This window comes from Ciconia boyciana, chromosome 17, assembly GCF_034638445.1.
Source record: "Ciconia boyciana chromosome 17, ASM3463844v1, whole genome shotgun sequence".
In the NCBI taxonomy this organism is placed as follows: domain Eukaryota; kingdom Metazoa; phylum Chordata; class Aves; order Ciconiiformes; family Ciconiidae; genus Ciconia; species Ciconia boyciana.
The window spans coordinates 11,327,978-11,349,804 of NC_132950.1; the positions used below are offsets into that span (position 1 = coordinate 11,327,978).

At 46.4% G+C, this 21,827-nt stretch overlaps 1 protein-coding gene and 1 long non-coding RNA gene across 6 annotated transcripts; one reads left to right on the forward strand and one right to left on the reverse strand.

Annotated features, from left to right (window-relative positions):
- Positions 1–438: 438 nt before the first annotated feature.
- On the reverse strand, positions 439–3,078 carry LOC140660990 (uncharacterized). Its single transcript, XR_012045560.1, has 2 exons — positions 2,082–3,078; positions 439–1,984 (listed from the first exon to the last, which is right to left on the reverse strand). It is a non-coding gene; the product is annotated as an uncharacterized lncRNA (long non-coding RNA).
- Positions 3,079–3,584: 506 nt separating this feature from the next.
- On the forward strand, positions 3,585–20,512 carry VEZF1 (vascular endothelial zinc finger 1). 5 transcript variants are annotated; one of them, XM_072881806.1, is made up of 7 exons: positions 3,590–3,826; positions 9,285–10,090; positions 10,723–10,786; positions 11,801–11,984; positions 13,466–13,681; positions 15,959–16,003; positions 16,345–20,512. In XM_072881806.1, exons 1-7 carry the CDS (start codon positions 3,794–3,796, stop codon positions 16,770–16,772), a joined length of 1,776 nt encoding a protein of 591 aa, XP_072737907.1. In that variant the 5' UTR covers positions 3,590–3,793; the 3' UTR covers positions 16,773–20,512. The 5 variants fall into 5 exon arrangements, with proteins under 5 accessions (XP_072737912.1, XP_072737908.1, XP_072737907.1 ...); XM_072881809.1 differs by having other exon boundaries at positions 3,595–3,826; positions 9,285–9,982; XM_072881811.1 differs by lacking the exons at positions 15,959–16,003; positions 16,345–20,512 and adding an exon at positions 15,454–15,944 and having other exon boundaries at positions 3,585–3,826.
- Positions 20,513–21,827: the final 1,315 nt, after the last annotated feature.

Genomic DNA, 21,827 nt, shown 5'->3' on the forward strand with positions numbered 1-21,827 from the left:
AGGAGGGCACGCGAGTGGCCGAGGGCTGCGCAGGGGTTTCGGCAGTGCCGGCATCGGGCAGAGCACGGCTGTGGCACCGAGGGGCTGCCCCGGTGCTGCCCTGCTCCCCGGGAGGCTCCCCAAAACTGGCCTCGGCTCGGGCGCTGGAGGTGGGGGACACCCCGGCAGCCCCGGCGGCGTTCCCGTCCTTCCCAACAGCCTGGGAAGTGCTGAGGAAGAAAGGAGGGAAGAGTTTCGTTTGAAAAGGAGGAAAAGAGCAGCCTTGGGACGGTGGTAAATGGGCTACGTGATTCCCGGTGCCCTGGAAATTCCCTTTGCACGCTTGCTGCGGGTACCAGAGCGGCAGCGGGGTGGCTGCTGATGCTATCACTGTCCCAGCTCAATGACTAAGGGAGCTGGAAGGTATAAATTAAAGAACACAACACTTCAAGCCACCTGTTATGCGGGTTTGTCCAAAGCAGTGCTGCTTTAATTAAGATGAAGAGTTTACAAATCTAACCTTTGTTTATTCTGCTTTGGGGCATATATAATGTAAATATGTGTTTTCAAACACTGTGGCTTTTTATATTTCCAGTTATAATTCTGGGTAAAGGAAAGTTCGTCGGGTTTGGCATAGACTTGCCCTTTATAACTACAGCTCCTGCGAGCTCTTTCTCCCCCCGGGGATTATCCGCAGCGCCTTGGCTCGCTCTGCTCCCAACGCAGCTTTTCTCTCGGCGATCGCTGCCCTGTTGCGGGATGCGTCGGCTGTGCGAGAGGGGCCGGGAAGGCTCGGCCGGACGCTGTTGAGGGGAAAGTGGGCTCCAGCTCTGTTTCCCTCTCCTCCGACTTAGTAAGAAGGCTTTGAATCTTGTAGGTTTTGTTCCTGTATCCCCTCTTGGTTCTTTAGTTGTAACAACAAGAACGTGGAGTTTAGCCTCCTACGTGCTCATCAGGATTTCTTCGATGACTCAGTGATACGCTTGGGTAGTTTTCTTAGCCTTTAATTGAAGTGAGTGTGAGCCCTTAACAAAGAGAGCTCTCCCAAGTCTTCATTAATAAGCGTTAACAAAAATAACTGACCGACCGGGAGAAAAATAACCAGGAGCGGCAGTGGTGTCCCCCCTCTACAAACGCAGGTTTCCTCTCTCGGCTCTCCTGCAGCCCCTGCTCTGCCGGTGGCAGTGCCGGGGACGGAATAAAGGGCAGGAGAGGAAAACCCTCCGGCGGTGGCACACGGGGTGGAGGGGGGGCAACGCTGCGGCCGCCCCTGCACCACGGCTGGGAAGAGCATCTCTGCTGAGCAGAACAAACGGTCCACGGGCAAGCTGGGCCGGTGCGATCCCAGCAGGGCTAAGAGCACGTGTTGCAAGTGCACTAGCAAACCCCTTTGACTCCTTTTTTTGGTTTGTTTTTCTTAATTCAGAGCTTCTGCAGAGCAAGGGTGATATTTTGCACGTTTCCAGCGCTGCCCACCGGATGCATCAGCACAGAGGTCTACTGTGGTGCAATCCCGGGTGGACAAAACCGAGTGGGCTCCAGGTTCCCCGAGGCAGACGGACTCTCAGAGCCGCAGGTGCCCCGAGCAGGTTGGGCCGCTCCAGGCAGCCGAGCCCCCCGGGCACATATCCGCAAACTTTCCTCTGGGGTCACAAGGCCAAGAAACTTGTTTTTTTTTTTTTAATGCAAACAGATTTTGACGTAATCACTCGGCTCCGGTGCTGGGGTTTCAAGGAAAAGAGCTAGCAGATAGCCCGAGAGGTGTGAAACAACCGCGAGCGTCACTCTGAACAGAACAGCTACTGTTTTGCAACACTCTTGGAAAGTGAAGAAACGCTCGGGGAGGGCCGAGGACCAGCGCCGCAGGAGCCAGGTGACTCGCCCAAGATTGCACAAAGCAACAGCCGAGCCGGCGGGCTGGGACCCCTGACGAGTCCTTTGCCAACGGCCGCTCGGTCCCCAGTGCTATGCAGAGCTGGGGCTTCGGAACCGGCCTTTGCGTTATCTGTAACAGGAGACAAGAGAAACCACCTGGCTCTCCCCTAAGGGAGGAAGTAGTATGGGCAACTTCACCGACGTGAGCCATATTTAGCCCGGCTTACTGAGGTCAAGCTGCGCAGAAGCCAGCAGCGACGCAGCTGTGTTTCTTCACGTGCCCAGCCCGCCGGCTGGTTTTGGTGAAGCGGGTGCCGCAGCGGCCGAGGCCTCAGACGCGCAGGGCGGCTCAGTGTGGATCTGGGCCTGAGCAAAGAGGATCGTTCGGAGCTGGGGGAAAAAAAAATAAAGTCTTGTAAGGCTGTTCTCTTCTCCCCCAGTCCTGGGAAGGTGGCCCTTGCCTATGAGCCGAGGTCTGGTTTTAAAACATCCATCCTCTTGCGGTTTCACCCGCCACACTCCTCTTTTTCCTGCGTTTGCCGAAGAAATGCCAGACGCCCCTCGCAGATGCCACTGAGGCGGCGGTGCAGATGCCCCCCGCGCCCGCCCTCTGCCCCCGCGTCCTTCCCCGTCCCCCGAGAGCACCGGGGAGGCAGGAGGAGCCCGCCCTGCGCGGGGAGCTCAGGGCCCCATCCTGCCGCCCGTCAAGGATGTGCTTGATGTGTGTAAACACGTAATTAACGGTAAGTATATACTTAATTGCTTGTGGCTTTGATTTGCATTCAGGTGCTGCACTGGAGATGCCTTAGATAGGAGCAAACCCGGTCATTTTGCTACTTTGACGTGTGTAGGAAAGCGTGCCGGGGACGGGGCCGTGGAAGCCCCAGGGTCCCCAGGACCGCGGAGGCCAGGCCGGAGGCCACGCGAGCGGCGGCAGCGGGGCTGCGTGGCCCGGGTGGGAGCACGTCCCTGCGCACGGGGAGGCTGGCGGGCGCGCCCGGGGATGGCGGTGCCCCACGGTGTGCTGGCGACGGCCTTCGCACCCCCGGAGCTCCGGCCCACAGCCCGGCCGGGTGCGAGGCCCGGGCCAGCCCGGCAACGGCCTCGCAGCGCCCGGTGCAGGCGGCGGGGGCCGCTCGGGCCGCGGCAGCCCGGGTGGGCCGAGGCCGATCCCGGGTGGGCCGAGGCCGGCGCGGCGCCGGGCGACCCCCGGGGCGGCCCCTTCTCCAGCCGCCCCCCCCCCCCCCCAGCCCCCGCGGGTCCCGGCGCTGCCGCCGGCGGGCGGGGCGGCACGTGCAGGGCCTCCGCCCGCCGCCGGCCCGCACCCGCGGGCGAAGCCGCCCCCCGCCGCCGCCGCCGCCGCCCCCGCGGCTCCCTCCCCGCGCGGCGGGCGGGGGCGGCGGGCGGGCGGGGAGGGGAGAAGGGAAGGGAAGGGCGGGCGGCGCGGGCGGCCCCCGCGGGCCGGGCCGGGGCGCGGCGAGGCGGCGGCGGCGGCGGCCCTGGACACCTCGCCCGCTCCTCCATCTTCTCTCGCCACAGCTCGCCCCGGCTTCCCCAGCCGGGGACCGGCCCATTGCCAGCCCCGCGGGGGGGGCGGCCGGCCCGCCGCGCCGCCCCGGCCCCGCCGCCCGCCCCGCCGCCCCGCCGCGCCGCCCCGGGCCCGCCGCCCGCCCCGCGGCGAGGGGAGCGGCGGGGGCGGCGCCGCGGCGGGCCGGGCCCGCGCCGCCCCGCCGGGCCGCCGCGCCGCCGCCTCCCCCCTCTGGGCCGCAGTGGTGCAGCCCGGAGGTTAGCGGAAGCGGCCGCTCGGCGCTGCCATGTTGAGCCGCCGCCGCCGCCGCCGCTTTGTTGTCGGCTCCATGTAGCTGGGGCCCGGGGGAGGGAGGGGGGGACCGCGCCGCCGGAGCCGCCGCCGCCCGCCGAGGGCCGGGACGCCCCCGCCATGGAGGCCAACTGGACCGCGTTCCTCTTTCAGGTGAGGCCCCGCGGCGGCCGGCGCTGCCCGCGCCCCCCCTCCCCTCAGCGGCCGCGGGCGGGCGGCCGCCCGCCGGGCTCCCCGCTAGGCCGGGGCTGTCAGTCAGCGCCGCCGCCCGGCCTCCCGCCCGCCTCCCCCGGCCCGGCCCGCGGCGGCGGCGCGGCCCGACCCGGCCCGGCCCGCCCGGGCAGCGGCTGACCCGGCCCCGCGCCGCCGGCAGCTCTTTCCCTCCTTTCCCTCCTGCACTTTCTCCCCGCCCGCCTCCCCCGAGCGGATCGCGCACGGCGCTCCGCCGCCGCCCCGGAATGTTTTTCCTTTGATTTTTTTTAAAAAACAGGGCGATGTTTATGTTTTAAATTTTTTTTTATTTTTCTCTTTCCCCCCAAAAAAACCCCGAAATCGCTTCTTTTTTTTTTTTTCTGTTTTTTGGTTTTTTCTCTCCCCCCGCCAAAAAGAAAAAAAAAAAAACAACAAAACCAACAAAACAAACCCAACCTTCCACCGGGCTCTAACAAAACCCCGATGGAACAAACACCGTGTCTGGGAGAATAAATTAATCCCTCTTTAAACAGCCTGACTCAGGGGCCGGGTGACGAGGGAGCTTGTTTTCTTTTAAAATAGGACGCGAGCGGGCCGGATTTCTGTAAAAACTGGCGAAATGCTAACGGTAACAGGGAGGAATAGGGACGGTGGAGCGTGCAACCCCTCCCTTTGCCAACTGAGTCACAATTTTCCCCCCTTCTGTCTGCGAAAGACTGACTTAAAAACACCGCTGTTTATGTAATTCCGAAGAAAATCCAGTGTACCAAAAAAAAATAATTTTTTTTAAAAAAAACAACAGCCCTCCCCTGGCTTTTGTGAGCCGGGCTCTTTCACGCCGGATTGTTTTCTGATGCGTCCTGCTCTTTTTGAGCTTGAAAACATAAAATGTGTAATTGCAGCAGCAGGGGAAAAAAAAAAAACCCAACAAACCCCACACATCACCTTTCTCAAGGTAAAATAATCCTCTGTGCACATTCCCAGCGGCGGTCCCTCGCTTCCTCACTGTCCTCCTTGGAATTAAACCCAAACCCAACCCGTGACACGAGTTTGAAAACCTGAGTTGAATGAATAAATCCGCCAAGAGTGAGCACCATTCCTTTAGAGAGGAAAAATTATTCCCTTGCAAGTACCGAGGGCTGAGTCACTCGCTCGGGTGCTCTGCCTCCGAAAACACGCCGGGAATGTGCCGGGGAGCCGGTACCGGGAGCTGGGCGCTGGGTTTTCCACCTTTTTGTGATGAATGCGGGTGATGCCATGGAGTTTGGCTGAGGTCTTGCGAATTATTTCTCACTCTAGTGGGCAGTTGTGATTCGCACATAGGAAACTTCACGCTAAGAAGTTAATCTCCTTAGTTTAGGGCCGTCTCCCTCCGAGTTGGGGCTGGTTTATTGCCTTTCTGCCTCCCAGGCTCACAGCTGAGCGTTTTCCAGGGGAAATTATTCGTAGGCTGGCAATATGGTATTGCAGCAACCTCTCTAAGAAATGCCAAGTAATACTTTCAAGTACGTGTCCAGCTTCTTGCTGCTCGTCTTTATTTTTTTTGGAGGGTACTGTCTTTTGAAATAGTGATGTCACACTTTGATTTAGGAGTAAGCTTTGCTGCTTTTAATTAAGGAGTCAGCAGTTCACTCTCCTAACGTACGTAGCTATGTGCGACTTGGAAGCATCTTCATAAAGCTGTGACGTGGAGATTTTCCTCTGATCCCCCCCCCCCCGCCAAATAATAAAGCTTTAAGACCTCATAATAAATGCTGAATATTGTTTCTTGAGTCATTTTGTTAAAACCAACGATTTAGGGTGCGAGCATCCTAATGCACCCAGCAGAAAGCACTGTTAAGATACTCCTGATGTGACTTTAGTTTTTCTTTTTCCCATTCTCACCAACAGCATGTCAGCCAGGATCCAACTGATCAGTTAAAACTAGTAACAAAAAGTGGATTTAAAAGCCCCTCCCGGCCCCCCTCCCCGCTATCTGTTAAGGAACAAATGCGAGCGACTGAATATACGCGCTCATTCTTCGTGGGGGGAGTTTTACCAAGTGTGTGTTTCAGCTGTGACAGGATTTCTAAGGGACAGTTTAATACGCGGTGTGTAAAGTTGTAATTTTTAGCAAAATGTTTCTAGAGGAGGTTGCAATGTCTTAATTTTAGTCTTGCTAGCGATGGGATATGTGACTGTAAATTGCTCTTTCCAAATAAAGTTGTTTGATTGTGTTTAGGTGGCATTTTGATGAATTGTATCTTTTTAAAGAAACAATTGTGAGACTGAATAAGCAGCTCTTGGTTGGATATTATTAGTCCCTGAAATGCATATTTTGAAAACCACTTTTAGTATCTGCTCGGAAAGTGAAAGTTGTATCTGTTAATGTGAGGAGGAATCATCCATCAAACAGAGTGTTCAAGATATGACTCATGCTAATTTGTTGCTCTCACATTAAGGCTGGAGCGCAAAAATATTTTAGCCTCTGGCATTGGAAGTTCACAATGCCACCTCCTACCACTCCGGGTCACGAATTACAGGGGTTTTTTCTTTACTGCCCCCCAGGAAATAAAAAACTAGTGATAGAACGAGGGTATTTTGCACGAGAGCCTGTCCCCGGCGATCAAAATATCGCAAAAATGTTGACTTGACATTAATGCTAGGTCAAGTAAAACCGTCGTCTGTGCCTGAATAAAAATGACTTGCGAGAGGCGTGCAGCAGGTGCTGTCTTCCCTTCTCGAGCAGAGAGTTAAAAAAAAAATACTGCCTGATCCTTTTTTAAAAGGCTTTAATGCAGGCAGCCCTTGGAAACTGAGGAATACTGCTTGTTGCAAAGAGGGGTTGTTAGAAAGACAGCGCTGCTAATAACACTGGCTATCTGGGAACCAAGATAAGCAGACTTACATAAGCAGTGGCTTCATAGCCCGTAGCCTTATGAATATACATTGTTTTATGTCCACCATCTCTGTCGGTTCCGTAGGAATAAGTGCATCATTACCTCGAAGTGCTGACGATTCTTTAAGGCTCAAAAATATCCATAAACTGCATAAGTTTGAACCTTGTCCAAAGGATTTGGGCTCTCTATTATCTGATCTGCTAGCTCTGCCTTTGAAACTGTATCTCTGGAGCTATCCTTAGGTGCTCTTAAGTGTCTTCTGATGCAGTTTAACAACATTGTTTAATGCTTATTTAAAGTTGGCTGTAAAACATTTCAGAATTTTTAAAAATTAAAATTGTATTTAAGTACACAACTTGCTTAATATTGTATTTTCAATGTGTATTGTACATACGCTATTCTTTTTATGCAATGTAGATGTCTCAGTCGCTTTTTAAAAACACAGAAAATAAATGGTTGAAAATCCACAGTTGTCACTGAAGTCAGGCAAAAGTTTAACGGAGCGGCTGGAGCTTGTGCCATGCCCTGATTTAGCAGCGTAGCCTCCAGGAGAGTTCTGCCTTTGACTCTTCAGCAATCGCTTCTGCAAACCAGCCCCTTAGGCTGTTTGAGGTGGCTGCTGTGGCCAGGCGCGGTGTGGTAATGTTCAGCTTACCTGTTGCATCCCAGGCTTCGGCACAGATGGGACGTAAAATGCAGATAAAAACGGACAGGCTGGCCTGGCTCCTAACGATTCCCACAAGTTTTGTCTCCCGTTATCATATCGAATCCGGGCTTTCTCCTGTGAACCCTTTTCCTGTCAGATAGGCTTGGAGTGTTCGGGAGCACGTATTCATACCCACGTGGGTTAGGGTTTGTATCCACCGGTGGCTTTTATCCAAAGATCACCGGCATCGCGCTCCTGAAGGATGAGTGGCTAAAGTGATGCAGGGCTGGTGCGGTGGCAGGAGGAGGCGGGAGCCCCCCCGCAGCCGAGGGAGAGTTGCACCGAGGTGGCTGTAGTCACTGCTGCGATCGGGAGAGGCAAAGCGGCCGAGCTTGGATGCAACTAAGAAAAAGTCCCCAAGTGAGCTTCTAGAAATACTGACTTCTCCAAAGGACGCGATGAAACGCCTTCACGTAGGAAGAGCGTTAGCCTGAGTGCATTTCATAAAGCTGTCCATCCTCAACCAGCGTAAAAGTAGGCAAGTTGGGGGTTGCAAGCCAGCACAGGGTCTTATTCAGCTCTAACAGCCTCGAGTCGTGAAGTGAAGTACGTGTTATTTTGTGAAGGAAACCGTAGGGGAGAAGTCCTGGAAGGCTGCAGTACTGATCTAATGGGAATGCAAGTTTCCCCAAACTCGGCTTCAGACCTGGCACGCTGCGTTAATAACGAGACTGATTTAAAACTGGTCAGATGAGACTGAGGCACATCTTGAATACAGATGCGCTTAAACTGGCTTAAGGTGCTAGAGTGATTTATTTTAATGCTCCATTAGGCTGAATTGGTCTGTGTGGTTTCTAAACCACTTTAAAATTGTTTCTGCTAGGGTTTTGTCCCAGTCTGACTGGATGAGTTTTAATAACAGTGTTTTCTGCCTTAGAATAAACAGCACCTAGTACAAGCATGGTGTAGAACAGCCCGTAGCAGCGCAGGCTGCAGCTCAGCTGAGCAGTGCTTGCTGTGGCACGCTCGTGGGGGGGTCCCCCCTCTGTCTCTTCCCTTTAGCTTCTCCCACCGATTCTGTAGTGCGGAGTCAGTTGGTATTGGCTGTTTTGAAACAGCTTTCAGGTCTTTTTTTTCAACCAGCCTCCCCCCAGCTGTGTTCTCCAGCATCTCTAGATGTCTACCAGTGCTTATCGATTAGCTTCTCTTCCTATCACAAAGTAGCTGCTGACGAAGAGAAAAGGAACATGTCGCTATTCTTGTTGGTTTCCAGACGCAAAGAGCACAGTGGTCAGTGTATAAATGCGGCGGGAACCTGCTAAATATAGAAATGTGGCTTTAGACAGCTCTTGATTTGAGTTGCTTTGGTTTCAGCGCCAAGACGCTGGTTCTTTAAATAAGACACCTTATCGCATCCTGGTTCTCTGTGGCTGCAGTGTAATTCTCAGTGTGCACTGAGCTCGGCTTAAAGGTGGGGCATTATTTTGCAACTCCCATCAGTACATTCATATGCTCCGAGGATAGTCCCAAGGTGGCATCTGATATGATCGGTAGCAAAACAAGTTATCTGTTATGTAAAGATCAAACGCTGTGTTAGTAAGAGATCTGACAAGCACCTAGTTGTTTTCCATAAGAAATGTTGCCCTCCGGAAACGTAATAATTATTTGATTGTTATGATGTGTGCCATCCTACACTTACCACAGAATCTGCACAGCGAATGCATTTAAAGCGTGAGCGGTTTATCCTGTCCAAAACCAAAATTATGTAACCTTTCCCAGTTGTTACTTCTATGGCTTTTGGTCTAGAATGTGCTTTCCTGTAGTTTGTAAATGTTCTCACCCTGTCAGAGTGAGCACCCATCAATAGAATTTAAGTGTGAATGTTTGGTTTTAGGCACACGAAGCCTCACATCACCAACAGCAGGCAGCACAGAACAGTTTGTTGCCTCTCCTGAGCTCTGCTGTTGAGCCACCCGATCAGAAGCCGATTCTGCCCTTACCAATAACGCAGAAACCTCAGCCTGCACCAGAAACGTTAAAGGATGCTATTGTTGGGATTAAAAAGGAAAAACCTAAAACCTCCTTTGTGTGCACTTACTGCAGCAAAGCTTTCAGGGACAGCTACCATTTGAGGCGTCACGAGTCCTGCCACACAGGGATAAAGTTAGTGTCACGGCCAAAGAAAACTCCCACCACAATGGTGCCCCTTATCTCGACCATCGCTGGTGACAACAGCCGAAGTTCATTGGTTTCGACTATCGCAGGCATCCTGTCCACAGTCACTACGTCTTCCTCTGCCACCAACCCCAGCAGTAGTGCCGGCGCAACGGCTATGGCGGTGACTCAGACGGTGAAGAAGCCCAGCAAGCCCGTTAAGAAGAACCACGCTTGTGAGATGTGCGGAAAGGCCTTCAGGGATGTCTACCACCTCAACCGGCACAAGCTGTCCCACTCAGACGAAAAACCCTTTGAATGTCCAATTTGCAATCAGCGCTTCAAGAGAAAGGATCGCATGACCTACCACGTGAGGTCTCACGAAGGTGGCATCACGAAACCATACACCTGTGGTGTTTGTGGAAAAGGCTTCTCGAGGTACCATGTAGAAAATCCCAGGCGAGCTCAAGTATTGGCTTTTCATAACCAAGAAGGGTTAAGCTATCATAGCGAGGGGCTAGGAGAACCAGACATCTTAGAAGATTGGTGAGGGGATAAAGAGCCTTGTTTACCTCTAGGGCGTGGGTCTCGATCTGAGCGAGATTGGCAGTGGCCAAACGTGGTCGCTCTTTTATGAGAATGTTTTGAAATGACTTCGTGACCTCATCCAGGTCCCGTAGGACACGTGTCTGTGTCACTGGTGGTGACCACGGAGCCCCTTTACCAGCCTTTGCAAAGGTCAATGACCGAATGGGGCACGGCAGGCAAACTGTCTCCTTGTCTCGTAGCAAGGTTGAGGCGTACTGACAGAGCATTGTGGGGGAGCTTGCATTGCTGCTGGCTGTATTTATATCTGTGCTTGCAACAGAGAAAACTTCAACCTTTAGAGCTGTTGATCTGTCACCTTTACACAAGGTACGACCAAACGTACCATTTTCAGGTGCCTAAGAAGAACACGGTTAAGTTTTAAACTGCAGGTTGGGTCTCAGCGTAACTGTGTGTTACTCTAGCTGAAAGCCACTGCGTAGGTACGGGGAATGTATTTATTCTTGCCGTGCCAGGGGGATGTGGGCTGCAAGGGGTCATCAGCGCGGTGTTCAGCACTGCTAGCCAAGGTGTCGTTACTATGTATTTGTAACAGTACGCATTTTCTTTTCTGTTCCTCTCTTTTTTTACAGGCCTGATCATTTAAGCTGTCACGTTAAACATGTTCACTCAACAGAGAGACCCTTCAAATGCCAAGTAAGGGCTAAAATGATTTATTAAGAACAATACGTTACTGTATCATTAGAATCTCAGGTGAATAATCTTTCCAGAACTGTATTTGATCCTGGATTTTTCTTTGGAAAGCAAGTTTAGGGATAAAGTCACATACCACCTACATACCAGCAGCACTGTAGTTCTGATGTAAATGTAGAGGCAATTTAAAAGGATGCTGTGGCTACTTTTTTAGGAAGATTACAGACTTTTTGCTTTCTTGGAGAACAACATAGGTGCGCTGTTTTACGGTATACTTAGTAATGGGATCGTGACAGCGTCCTCAGCTCAGTGCTGATTACTGGAGTAATGTGGGCAATGTGTTTCTCAGCATATTTAAATGAAATGTGTTTCTCAGTATATCCATTTAAAATGGATTGGAATAGTTGATTCTGGATCTGTTGTTTTGCTGGAAGGTGAAAGCAAGTTGTCATAAGTTGATGGCTGAGTATAAGAGAAATAACTTGACTGCCCTTGAACAATTAACTGTTTTGCTTGGAATATCCATGCTTGTTCCAGCCTGTGTTTTAGTGACTCATCATATTAAATAAAAGTCTTGTGTAGAAAGAATAGCGTAAGAAAAAGGTTTCGTTTCATTGTTCTGATTTGGATGGGAACAGAAGTAATTGAGCGACTTAAGATACCAAGTTCCGATTTGTGCAGTAAAATTGTGATAAAAAAACAACTTTGCCTGTTCTAGGGCTTTTTTAATAAGCTACCTCTTGTTTTGGTAGGTAAGGCAACTCGCTATTTTAAGAAAGTTCAAGTAGTATAGAGTATGATTTTTGTCCTAATTGTCTCAGAAGCCAACTTCCATTTTCACTCTCTGTTTAGTAGTTTGATTTTGGTTTCTCTATAAATACAGGTAAAACTTAAGGTTGTCAGTCTCCTCAGGATACTGTTTGCACCTACACGGTAAAATAGGCTTACAGTGGGCATGTAATTCATACTGTAATGATGCTGTCTGCACTTCAAGTGTAACTGTTGTCCTTCATATAGACGTGCACTGCTGCCTTTGCCACCAAAGACAGACTGCGGACACACATGGTGCGCCATGAAGGAAAGGTATCGTGTAATATCTGTGGTAAACTTCTGAGTGCAGCATATATCACCAGCCACTTAAAGACACACGGGCAGAGCCAAAGTATCAACTGTAATACCTGTAAACAAGGCATCAATAAAAGTAGGTGAACATTTTAAAAACATTTCTAATAACAATGTGTTTGCAAAGGGAATTGCCTTTGATTACGTTAAAATGCAAAAACATACCCATCAGTCTGGGTATTCACACCTATTAAAAATAGATACTTGATAACAGGATCTTCTGCCGCTCAAGAAATTGGCATATGTGGAAGTAGTTTGCTGCTAGACTGTGCTCTTATCCCTTAGGAATGCCCTGCAGTTTGTGAGAATAACCCATCTCTTGAAGAAAAGAGTTCCCAAGTTTTCTCACCTTCTAAGTCCAGTGCTACTTCCTGAACTGTACAGGCCTAAAAGTCCAACAGATAATTCTGGAGATTTTAGAATATTTAAGAACTGCTACCATCTGCCAGGTTTCAGGTTTGAAGCCTCATCTAAAGCTCATCAAAATTAGGAGAAAGATTTCTCTGCTTTCTCCGAGCTTTGACCCTGGGGCTCAATGATTCCTCCCTCTGGCAGTAGCTGACAAGAAAAGCATTTAAATCCAGCCCTGATATGTTTTGGGCATTAATGGCATTTGACTGGTGGTGTGCAGGAGTTCAAATGAGATGTTTGTAATAGTTCCTTCTGGTCTTAAACTCTGGTGGAAGTGCTGAAGCCTGAACCTGGGAGTGCCTAGTAAGCAAACGGAAGACGTGACTTTCAAATCTTCCCTATTAAAATACCTGTAACTGAAGTTAACCTACGTGGTTAGTGATATAATCTGGGTTTTCAGGGGAATCAAGAGGGAGAAGTAAGGAATGTCTTTGGAAACTTTGTCCTTAAAGCCTTTTAAACAGTATTAATTTACAACATCTTTTCAGTTCCTGTTACTCCTGGATAATTTGAAGGTAACGGGAATGTCTAAAATGCCTGATTGTTGAGCTTAATACGAAATTTGGATGTGAAGTGTTTTTCAAGGTACAGGGTTACAGCTCTGGCTTCCCAAGCCAGTTTGGTGGTGCTAAGCCAGTTCACATGAGGCATTTACTGCAGTTGTTAGAGGTGGAAATGATGAGCTGTAATGTGGCCAGAGAGTAGTAACATGCTGTTCTGTGATGTAAAGGTAAACTGAAAATTTTAAGTCATACTTGTAATAAAAAGTAAAAAGGCTTTTTTTTTTTTTTTTTTTTTTTGACTGGAGCTGAGGTTTAGAAAAAGTGGAATCAGCTAACCGGCTTGAATTCTAGAGACTCGTTGTAGTCTTTTATTTTATTCTTCCTAAAATACAAACAAAATAATCAGAAAGGAATTTCAATTTTGGCAGTGAAAGCAGATGTTCCTGACTTACATTTGTTTTTTAGATCTTGGAAAAGTAGTTTTATAAAACACAGAATTAATTATATGTTTTTAAACACCTCTGTGATTTTTGCTCTTGGAATCCCGCGAGATTCCACACACTCTTTATGGAAGAAGCCTTTGTCATCTCAGCAGAAAACAGAGTAACTTTCAAGGTGAATTTGTGTTCTTACTTAATTGGCATAGCATGCATGAGTGAAGAGACCAGCAATCAGAAGCAGCAACAGCAGCAGCAGCAACAACAGCAGCAACAACAACAACAGCAGCAGCAGCAACAACAACAGCAGCAACAGCAACAACAACAACAGCAGCAACAGCAGCAGCAACATGTAACAAGTTGGCCTGGAAAGCAGGTAGAGACCCTGAGGTTATGGGAAGAGGCCGTCAAAGCAAGGAAGAAAGGTAAAACAAAACAATACTTATGGTCTTGGTTTTATAAGATACTGGAGGTTACAGTTATATAGGGAGTTTAAGATGTCAGAAAAAGATGAAAATTTCATTCTTGACGTTAGAAGTAATAGCTAAAAACTAGCAGGAGGATAACATGACCAAAATTACGCTGTTGTAAATGAACTCCTTAGTACTTACTTCCCTTTGGTCTCTGTGTTTGAACGTGTATGTAGCAGTCATAATTATAAAGGGGATGTTTGTGTCTGCTCCAAGGCAAGAGTGTGTTTTTTTTTACTTGCATGTGGTTTTTAGCTGTGTTTATGCATATTTACCAGTTGTTAACTTGTGTGCATATATATATGTATATATGTATATATACACACACAACACCCTCTGTCGTTGCATCATCGTAATCAGTTTGCATGCGGGTGCTTTCTGTGTCCCTTTCATCTTTTCTCTCTCAATTTATTCCATTTGCTTTATCATCACGTAACTGTCTTTGCATAAAGTTTTCTAGAACTCATATAACTTACTCTTCTATCTCTGTTGGGTTTTTTCATTACAAAATTAACTAATAAGTATCGTGCCTTTCATTATTGCTAGCTCATAGCTTACATATACCTATGCTACTGTAATTGAAGTTGAATAGCTTCCTATTGTTGGTCAGTGTGTCAGTTTTGTAAAGAATAGATTGCTTCAATTTAGTGTCGTTAGGAGTATAGTAGTTTAAAGTCTCCCATTACTGCTAGCTTATTCTTTTCACAAGTTTGATTTCTAATGCCTATCATGTGACTCTTGTGGATTACATGTTTTAGAAGAAATTCTTAGTGACCACTTAACTGTTTTTCACTAGCTGTTTTTAGTAATAAATGTTTTTGACTCACCTTATTTTTTTTCTTTTCTCCTAAACTTCCTTTCAGTTTCTTCAACCTTTTTTTCTTTTCTAGGTCTTGTTTGTGTATTAGGCTGCTAGCTCCTTTCGCCTTGATTGTTATTCCAGTTGAATTGAATTCTCTGATCAGACAGTATAGAAACAGCTTATTCATGTTAAAATATACTGATAACAGAAACGTTAAATATCATCAGGCCACTAAATAGATAAAGGAAATGGGTGTCAGCCATAGAAAATCTCTGAGAATTTTTTTTCCTGCTTGTTCCTTCCTATGTCTTGTTCCCTCTTCCCTTCCTTTCTTATTGAGATTATTGAATATGCTTTAACAGAAACAGTGCCTTTGGACAGAATGGTGGGTGAGGGAGGTGGGTGGGTAGAAGTGTTGTCAGATTGATGATATTAGCTTAACTTAATTGGGGAAGGGGCATGGAGTGGGGTGTGTCTTTGCGTATTACTGTGCTTGGAGGGTGAAGCTAGACCAGTCAGTGCCATGCCGACGTGCTACTCTTTCCATGCTGGTTCTCCTGTGCTAGTGCCACCTGTTGCGTTGGCTTTACAACACTAGATGGGATTTTTTTTAGTCTAATACGATTTATTTTCACTTTTTTTTTTTTTTTTTTTTACTCTTTCCCTTCCTTTCCACCCCTCCTAGATATGGACTTTGAAGAACCAACAGTAACCCTTGAATGGGGCTAATGTTGCTTTCAAAGTTAACTCTGTCTTGGTACCTTTGTATTGCCTGAGTGGCAAGAGTGGACTCTTTGCTCCTGGCTTACCTCCTGAAACGTGGGTGTAGACTGAGCTTGGTGTCCTACCCTACAAATGTGGAATAAGACACGACTTAGAAGTGCCGTAATGTTGATCTAGAATATATTTTTGTCGGTTTCTCTAGCAGTCATCCCTTCCCTTTACCCGCGTCCACCGGCCCGCTTCTGTTTTTGGAGCCTTCTAGTATGGGTAGCCGGCAGGTGGTGCTGATGGATGCCTAGTGATCCCTCCGCCGTCCCGGACCGCCGGTGCCCGCTCCCCCAGTGCCCAGCCCTGCTAGAGCCCACCGGCAGCAGGGCCGGGCACTGGCCTCCTGGGTCTTCCTTGTTCGGCACTTCATTCCTGCTTACTGCACAACAAAGTAAAAAAAAAAAAAAAGAAAAAACCAAACCACCCCAAAACCCCACAAAACAAAACAACTTGGTGTGGAGCTGTAGCTTATGTGAAAGCTGAGGAGATAATGGGGGTTGACAGATGTACTGACTGGGTAGCCTTGAAAATTGCTAAGTAGAAGTACTGTGATCAGTGGAACAATTTAGTAGCAATAATTAAGACTGAAATAAGCAGGTAAATATTGAAACGAGCTTTGCTTATCAGTCCCTAATAATGACTTTTTAAAACCTTCACAGAATGTCAGTTCACCTTTGAGAAGGCTATAGAGTACGTACCATTCGGTATGTACACTCTCTCCTCTATTTATAATGTTCCTCTTGGGAGGATTTTTTTGATTGTACAATACTGTTTTTATGAACATCGAAACCCTCTTTATAAGACAACCTCACTTGACTTCTCAGGAAAAAAATACTGAATTGAAATGAACTGCATGAGAGTTTGTATTTCTTGTAGGCTATAGAATGTTAACAGTTTTAACTTACTAATAATTCCTAAAGAAAATTATTCCAGAATTTGTACCTGTTCTTGTTTGGTTTTTGTTTTTGTTTTGTTTTTTTTTTAAATCTTGTCCATGGTTTTTTATGTGTTAAAAACTTTTTGTCTTTTTATGTCTCATTTTTAGAAGCTGCTAACTTGTGCCAAACCTCCACTGCTGCTACTACGCCTGTGACTCTTACTACTCCATTCAATATAACGTCCTCTGTGGCTTCTGGGACTATCACAAACCCAGTCACAGTGGCAGCTGCAATGAGCATGAGAAGTCCAGTAAATGTATCAAGTGCAGTTAATATATCCAGTCCGATGAACCTAGGGCATCCTGTAACTATAACAAGTCCATTATCCATGACATCTCCATTAACGCTCACCACACCAGTCAATTTACCTACCCCAGTAACCGCTCCAGTGAATATAGCGCATCCAGTCACTATAACATCTCCCATGAACCTCCCCACACCAATGACGTTAGCTGGTCCATTAAATATAGCCATGAGACCGGTAGAGAGCATGCCTTTCCTGCCCCAGGCCTTGCCCACGTCTCCTCCCTGGTAAAGAATTTCTAAACAGTATTAAAAAGGATTAAAATGGAATCCTTACCAGCAGTTCTTTTTTGGGTTTTGTTTGGTTGGGGTTTTTTTTTTTGTTGGTTTTTTTTGTTTTGTTTTTTTGTTTGTTTTGTTTTAGTTAATAATAAATTCAGACTAAGACACTGGGGCAACATGCACCATCAGAGACCATAGTAGCATCTTCCCCTGTTGATTTGGCTCATATGGTTCAAACTTGAGTTTCACTGGAGCACTTCATTTAAAGTAAGTTTTACCTTTTAGCTGACTGATGCTGAATTAGAGCAGATACTTATTTGCCAGAGTTAAAAAAAAAAAAAAAGACAAAAAAAAGGTCATTAAAAAACAGTTTTATGTTTTATCCCCCAAATTATAACTTAGAAAATTATTTTAATCTAAACACTAGCAAAGACCCCTCTGTATCTTTAACAGGGTGGATGGCTAATTTTAAATTGCCAGTTGTTAAGTCCACTGTTTCTGAGCTAGTGTAGAATCTTTGTCTGTGTTGATGTTTTTTTTTATGAGTAAATGCATTACAATGTTGTCATTTTAAAAAAAAATGCATTTTGGAGAAAATATGCATTTTACCTTTGGGAATATGATAATTTCAGGCAGCATTCCCTATGGGAAAGGTGATACCAGCTCTGATATGCAAAGCATATGATAACTTATCATTCTAACTTCAACATATAATAGGGATTGTGACCTGATATTTGGAGATGTAAATATTACCCAACATATTACCCTAAGGGAATATAGCATTGTAGTCAACATTTTTTTTAAAAAAAACTGTTATTGTTTGGTGAGAAACAGCCGTGGCTGACAGAAGAGGAGTCGAAATGTATGTAAACATGGTCTCTGAACAGTCAGACCCCTATGGGACTCTTATCTAGGAGCAAAAGGAGTGCTTTGAAACTTAAGAAATATTGCTTTAAGCTGGAAGATTCTGGAGGCACTGGGTATGATTTTTATGCCCTCTGCCTCCCAATCAGAGCCTGCTGGTGTTACAGCAGGGGACAGACGTGTTAGTTGTTCACTAGAAGTTTTGTCTTATATTAAATTGTATACAGTTTTTATTCTAACCACTAACTAGGTAGGATGCCCCTCCAGGACAAGCAGAGAGCGTCTTTTAATTTCTCCCCTATTTCTTAATCAAGTGTTGTGCAAATCTGTTCAACTTTGTAAATATTTGCAAACATCATCATTTTTACATTATTCTTCTATTGTGTTAACACATTTCTATCAATTTGTGGGAGTTCTGGGGTGATGGTTGGAACTATCCAGCCCAGAACTTTTCCACAAATGGTCACACATGTTTAAGCTACATGTGCTTTTTATTTCTTAACCTGTTTATCTGTACATAAAGTAGAAAGCAAAATCTAGGGAAACAGATATACTTTTTAGACTATCATGTCACATATTCACATTTTTAAAACTTTGTTTAAAAAAACAAACCACCCTAAACCCAAGACTCTACATTAAAAAATAAAATAAAATTGCAGTTGAGATGTTTTTATCTTAATGAAGTTGAAAGCTATGGAGATTAGCGTGTGCGCATTTTCACAGAGTGCTAGCAGGACTGACTAGTCAAAATGGACTGCTTCCGTTTCTACCCTGCCGTGTCAGTACAAGCAGTGATTGCCAGGCTGCTGGCTCAGGTGACAGGTATCTGTATCATTACGTGAAACTGTTCTAGGGGCTTGGACTACATAGTAAAACAAAAACAAAAAAAAAATAGAGCTTAGTGTAAAATAATTTTATAAATGATCTTTTGTACTTTAGGACATCAAATTGTACAACTTTTGTATATATAAAAGCTTAGGAACTTTCTGTTTAGCAGAAAGGAAACACATTCCTACACTTTTAATGTATATGTTTGTTATAATGTCCATGTAAACATATGCCCTATGTTTGTGCCTTTTAATTAGTTTGTCTCAATAAACAAAAATGTAGAGAAGAATATGTAGCTATGACTTTGTTACCACTGTTCTTACTCCAGATGTGTAGAGGTCTTCGTTTTTGCACTGTGTAGAGCATTGCGTGCAGACAGCTGCATGACTTAGGCTGATATGGCCGAAGCGAGGCATGTGAGGCGAATGCACCCCAGCAAAACTCCTTCCTCCCGTAGCATAGAGCAGCCCGCGCTGGTGGGGCGTTGCATGTTGGGACGTGTAGCTTCCGAGCCATCTCTGTTACCCGTGGCAATGATACCCCCTTGCACCAGTTTTACATAGGAGGCGTAGCGTTCTGGATCTGGGTAAATTGCAGAGATGACCCTTAGGTGAAGTTTGGGTGTCCCTGAGCTTAAAAAACCGAAAGCATTAAAAGCCAATGTGGAAATGTGTACTAGAAGTGGTTATCTATGAATTACTTACAATAAACAGGTGTGAGACTCAACTGTATGTTGTCAGTTACTGTAGCATGGACAGTGGGTCCTTTGTACAGCTAGCGTGCCCTGCTGATGTTATTTTTATCCCAGCAGAGTAGCAGTAGAATAAACACATTAAACACCGGCAAGGAAATTTTTCAGCGTGACAGAGGCTTCCCAAACCACTAACCATGGTGCTCTTAGCATGGGATAGGAAAAGGGCTGTTTCCTTTTTATTTTATGTTGGTTCTGCTCGAATGTACCTGGTTTATGTCCACAAAGCTACATTAGCTAATTGTCAACCTGTTTCATTTGTACTTGGGTAAACATTTGCTTTGTACTGTGTATAAATGGTTCCGAGGTGTGCTCCTCAGCTGTCTCAATACAGACATTAATTTCACTTTGTAATGCCATCATACGAAATACATTAAGCTGTTTTTTTGACAACCGAAAGCTACCTGCTCAAGTAGTTTATACGGCATGCGTGCTACCTTATAACCGCTGGTTCATCCGCAGTTTTCACGAGGCAATAAGGCCAGCTGCTGTCGGGAGACGATGTGTAGTTGCACAACAGCGATGAGTGATTTGTATGGCAGCTCGTGTCACTGCAGCACTGGGAAGTTCAGACTATAAGAAAATGGTGGACGTGAAGAACAGATGCTCCTGTTACACCGAGTTAGTTTCTATGCAGCTGATGCGCTTAGCCTAGTTTATTTCATGGAAACTTTTAAGCTGGATCTAGTCCAACATCCAGGGAAGCCTATTGCTGCCGTTGATTTGAGTGGGTTTTATATCGAGCCCATTCAGGTCTCCGATTGCAAGTAGTTCAATAGGGGTTTTATTTTTTTCTTCTGAAGTTTCCATAAGCATTCAGCATTAGGTTAATGGCTTAGCACCGACTGAAAGTTTTAAAGTTGAATTTCGCCTTGGAAGGATTTGTGCTGTGGGAAGTCAGAACAGGCAGATCAATGGCACGAAAACTCGTCCTGCGGGCAAGGAGAGCCTCCGGGTGCCCGGCTCCGTGCTGGCGAGGCACTGCGGGGAAGTGGGCCACGGGGAAGTAAGTATTATGGCAGAGCCGCCCACGCTGCCGGGAAATTGTATAAACGGTTTACCTTGAGCATGTTTTTTTCTTTATTTGGAATGCCCCTCCACTTCCAGAGGGTGTTTGGGGTGAGGAGAAATTTGGGATTCGGCCTTTTATGTCTTACCATTGGAGAGTTATACCCGAGTGCTGTAAATGGGGAAGATTTCTGTTCAGTCAAGATGACGGATGGGAGAGAGAAACACGTGTTATTCTCGGCGTACGAGTTAAATTTTATTTGCCATCGTTCACAAATAAAAGATGTTTTTCCCCTCTTACCATAACTTTTTCTTTAGAGTGGCAGACAAAAAAAGTATTTAATGTGTTTGCATTTGTCCGCGAGAGGTTTAAAGAAAAACACCAAACCCCCAATAAGCTGTTTGAGCTGCGGCAATCCCAGGTTACATAAAGGGGCCGGGGTTGCCGAGGGATTAGTCGGTGGCATTACTGGTGGTGATAAGCCCTCCAAGTTCTGCTCGCTCTTCGCTCACTTTTATTTTAGAAACAGTCACTGAGCCGTATTTTGAAAACTGCTTGCGGTTAATTTTCAAGGCTGTCAGGGTTAGTTTCCCACCAAAGAAAGAAGGAAGGAAAATTAGGATTTGAAGAACGCTCAGGTTTTTAAAAGCATCCAGTACTCTGATGTTTTTTTTTATCTTGGGGTCCCCGTATGGGAGCCGAGTTGTTGAGAAGAGGACTACAGCTTTTCGCTGCTGGGTCCTTCTGAAAACCCCTGCCTGGGTTTATTGGTGGCTTAGTTTATCCAGCTCAAAAATAGATTTAACAGTATTTTTCAAAAGGCAGCTATTAAAAGCACTTCAAGTTTTTAAATGCCTTTGAGGTCTGCCTCAGTGCTTAAGTGGACCTTTTTACGGGTGCTTTTTAGGATAAACAGTAAGTGTAAAAATAAATCTCTTCCTCTCCTAATTGTCAGCAGAACAAAACTTAAAACTTGATCCCCTTCTATCTATTCGTTTAATTCAGCGTGTTTATACTTCTTGCTTCTCTTTGGATCATTCGCTCACGGCTTCCAGAGCAGCAACTGAAGGATGACAGGGGAACTACGTGCTAATTTTTATGTCAAAAATAGCTTTCACCTTTAAACACGCAAGGCTCAATGACTGTTTTCTAATTGGAAAAAGAATGCCTGAGCTTCCACTGCGAATCCATTTTACAGCTGTGTTCAGATTTGACTGTCAGCCCCTGGTTAAAATTTAGTACTGAGGTCTTGACCTAGAAAAAACCCTTTTTTGGTATTGGTTTGGAAAAAGTATTTCAGTGCTAAGAGAAACTGAGCCAGGCGCTCCAGCCGGCTCCCTCATCACGGGCTGGCGAGAGCGTTAACGTCACATCATTCCGTTGTACAGTGCATCTCCCTGAAGCCCAAGTAAAGACCGCTGGGAAAGCGGGGCTTATGATTTTTAAAAAATAATAATAGATTTTTTTGGTTCTTCAGGTTTCTGGGCTAATTTGAGCCACTTTTAAAAGCCCTGAATTTTTCTTTAAGGAAGCATAAACGCTTTTTGAAAACCAAACATTTGTAAAATATGTCAGCTGAGCATCCGAAACTCCTGCTTGTATCAGAGTCCAGA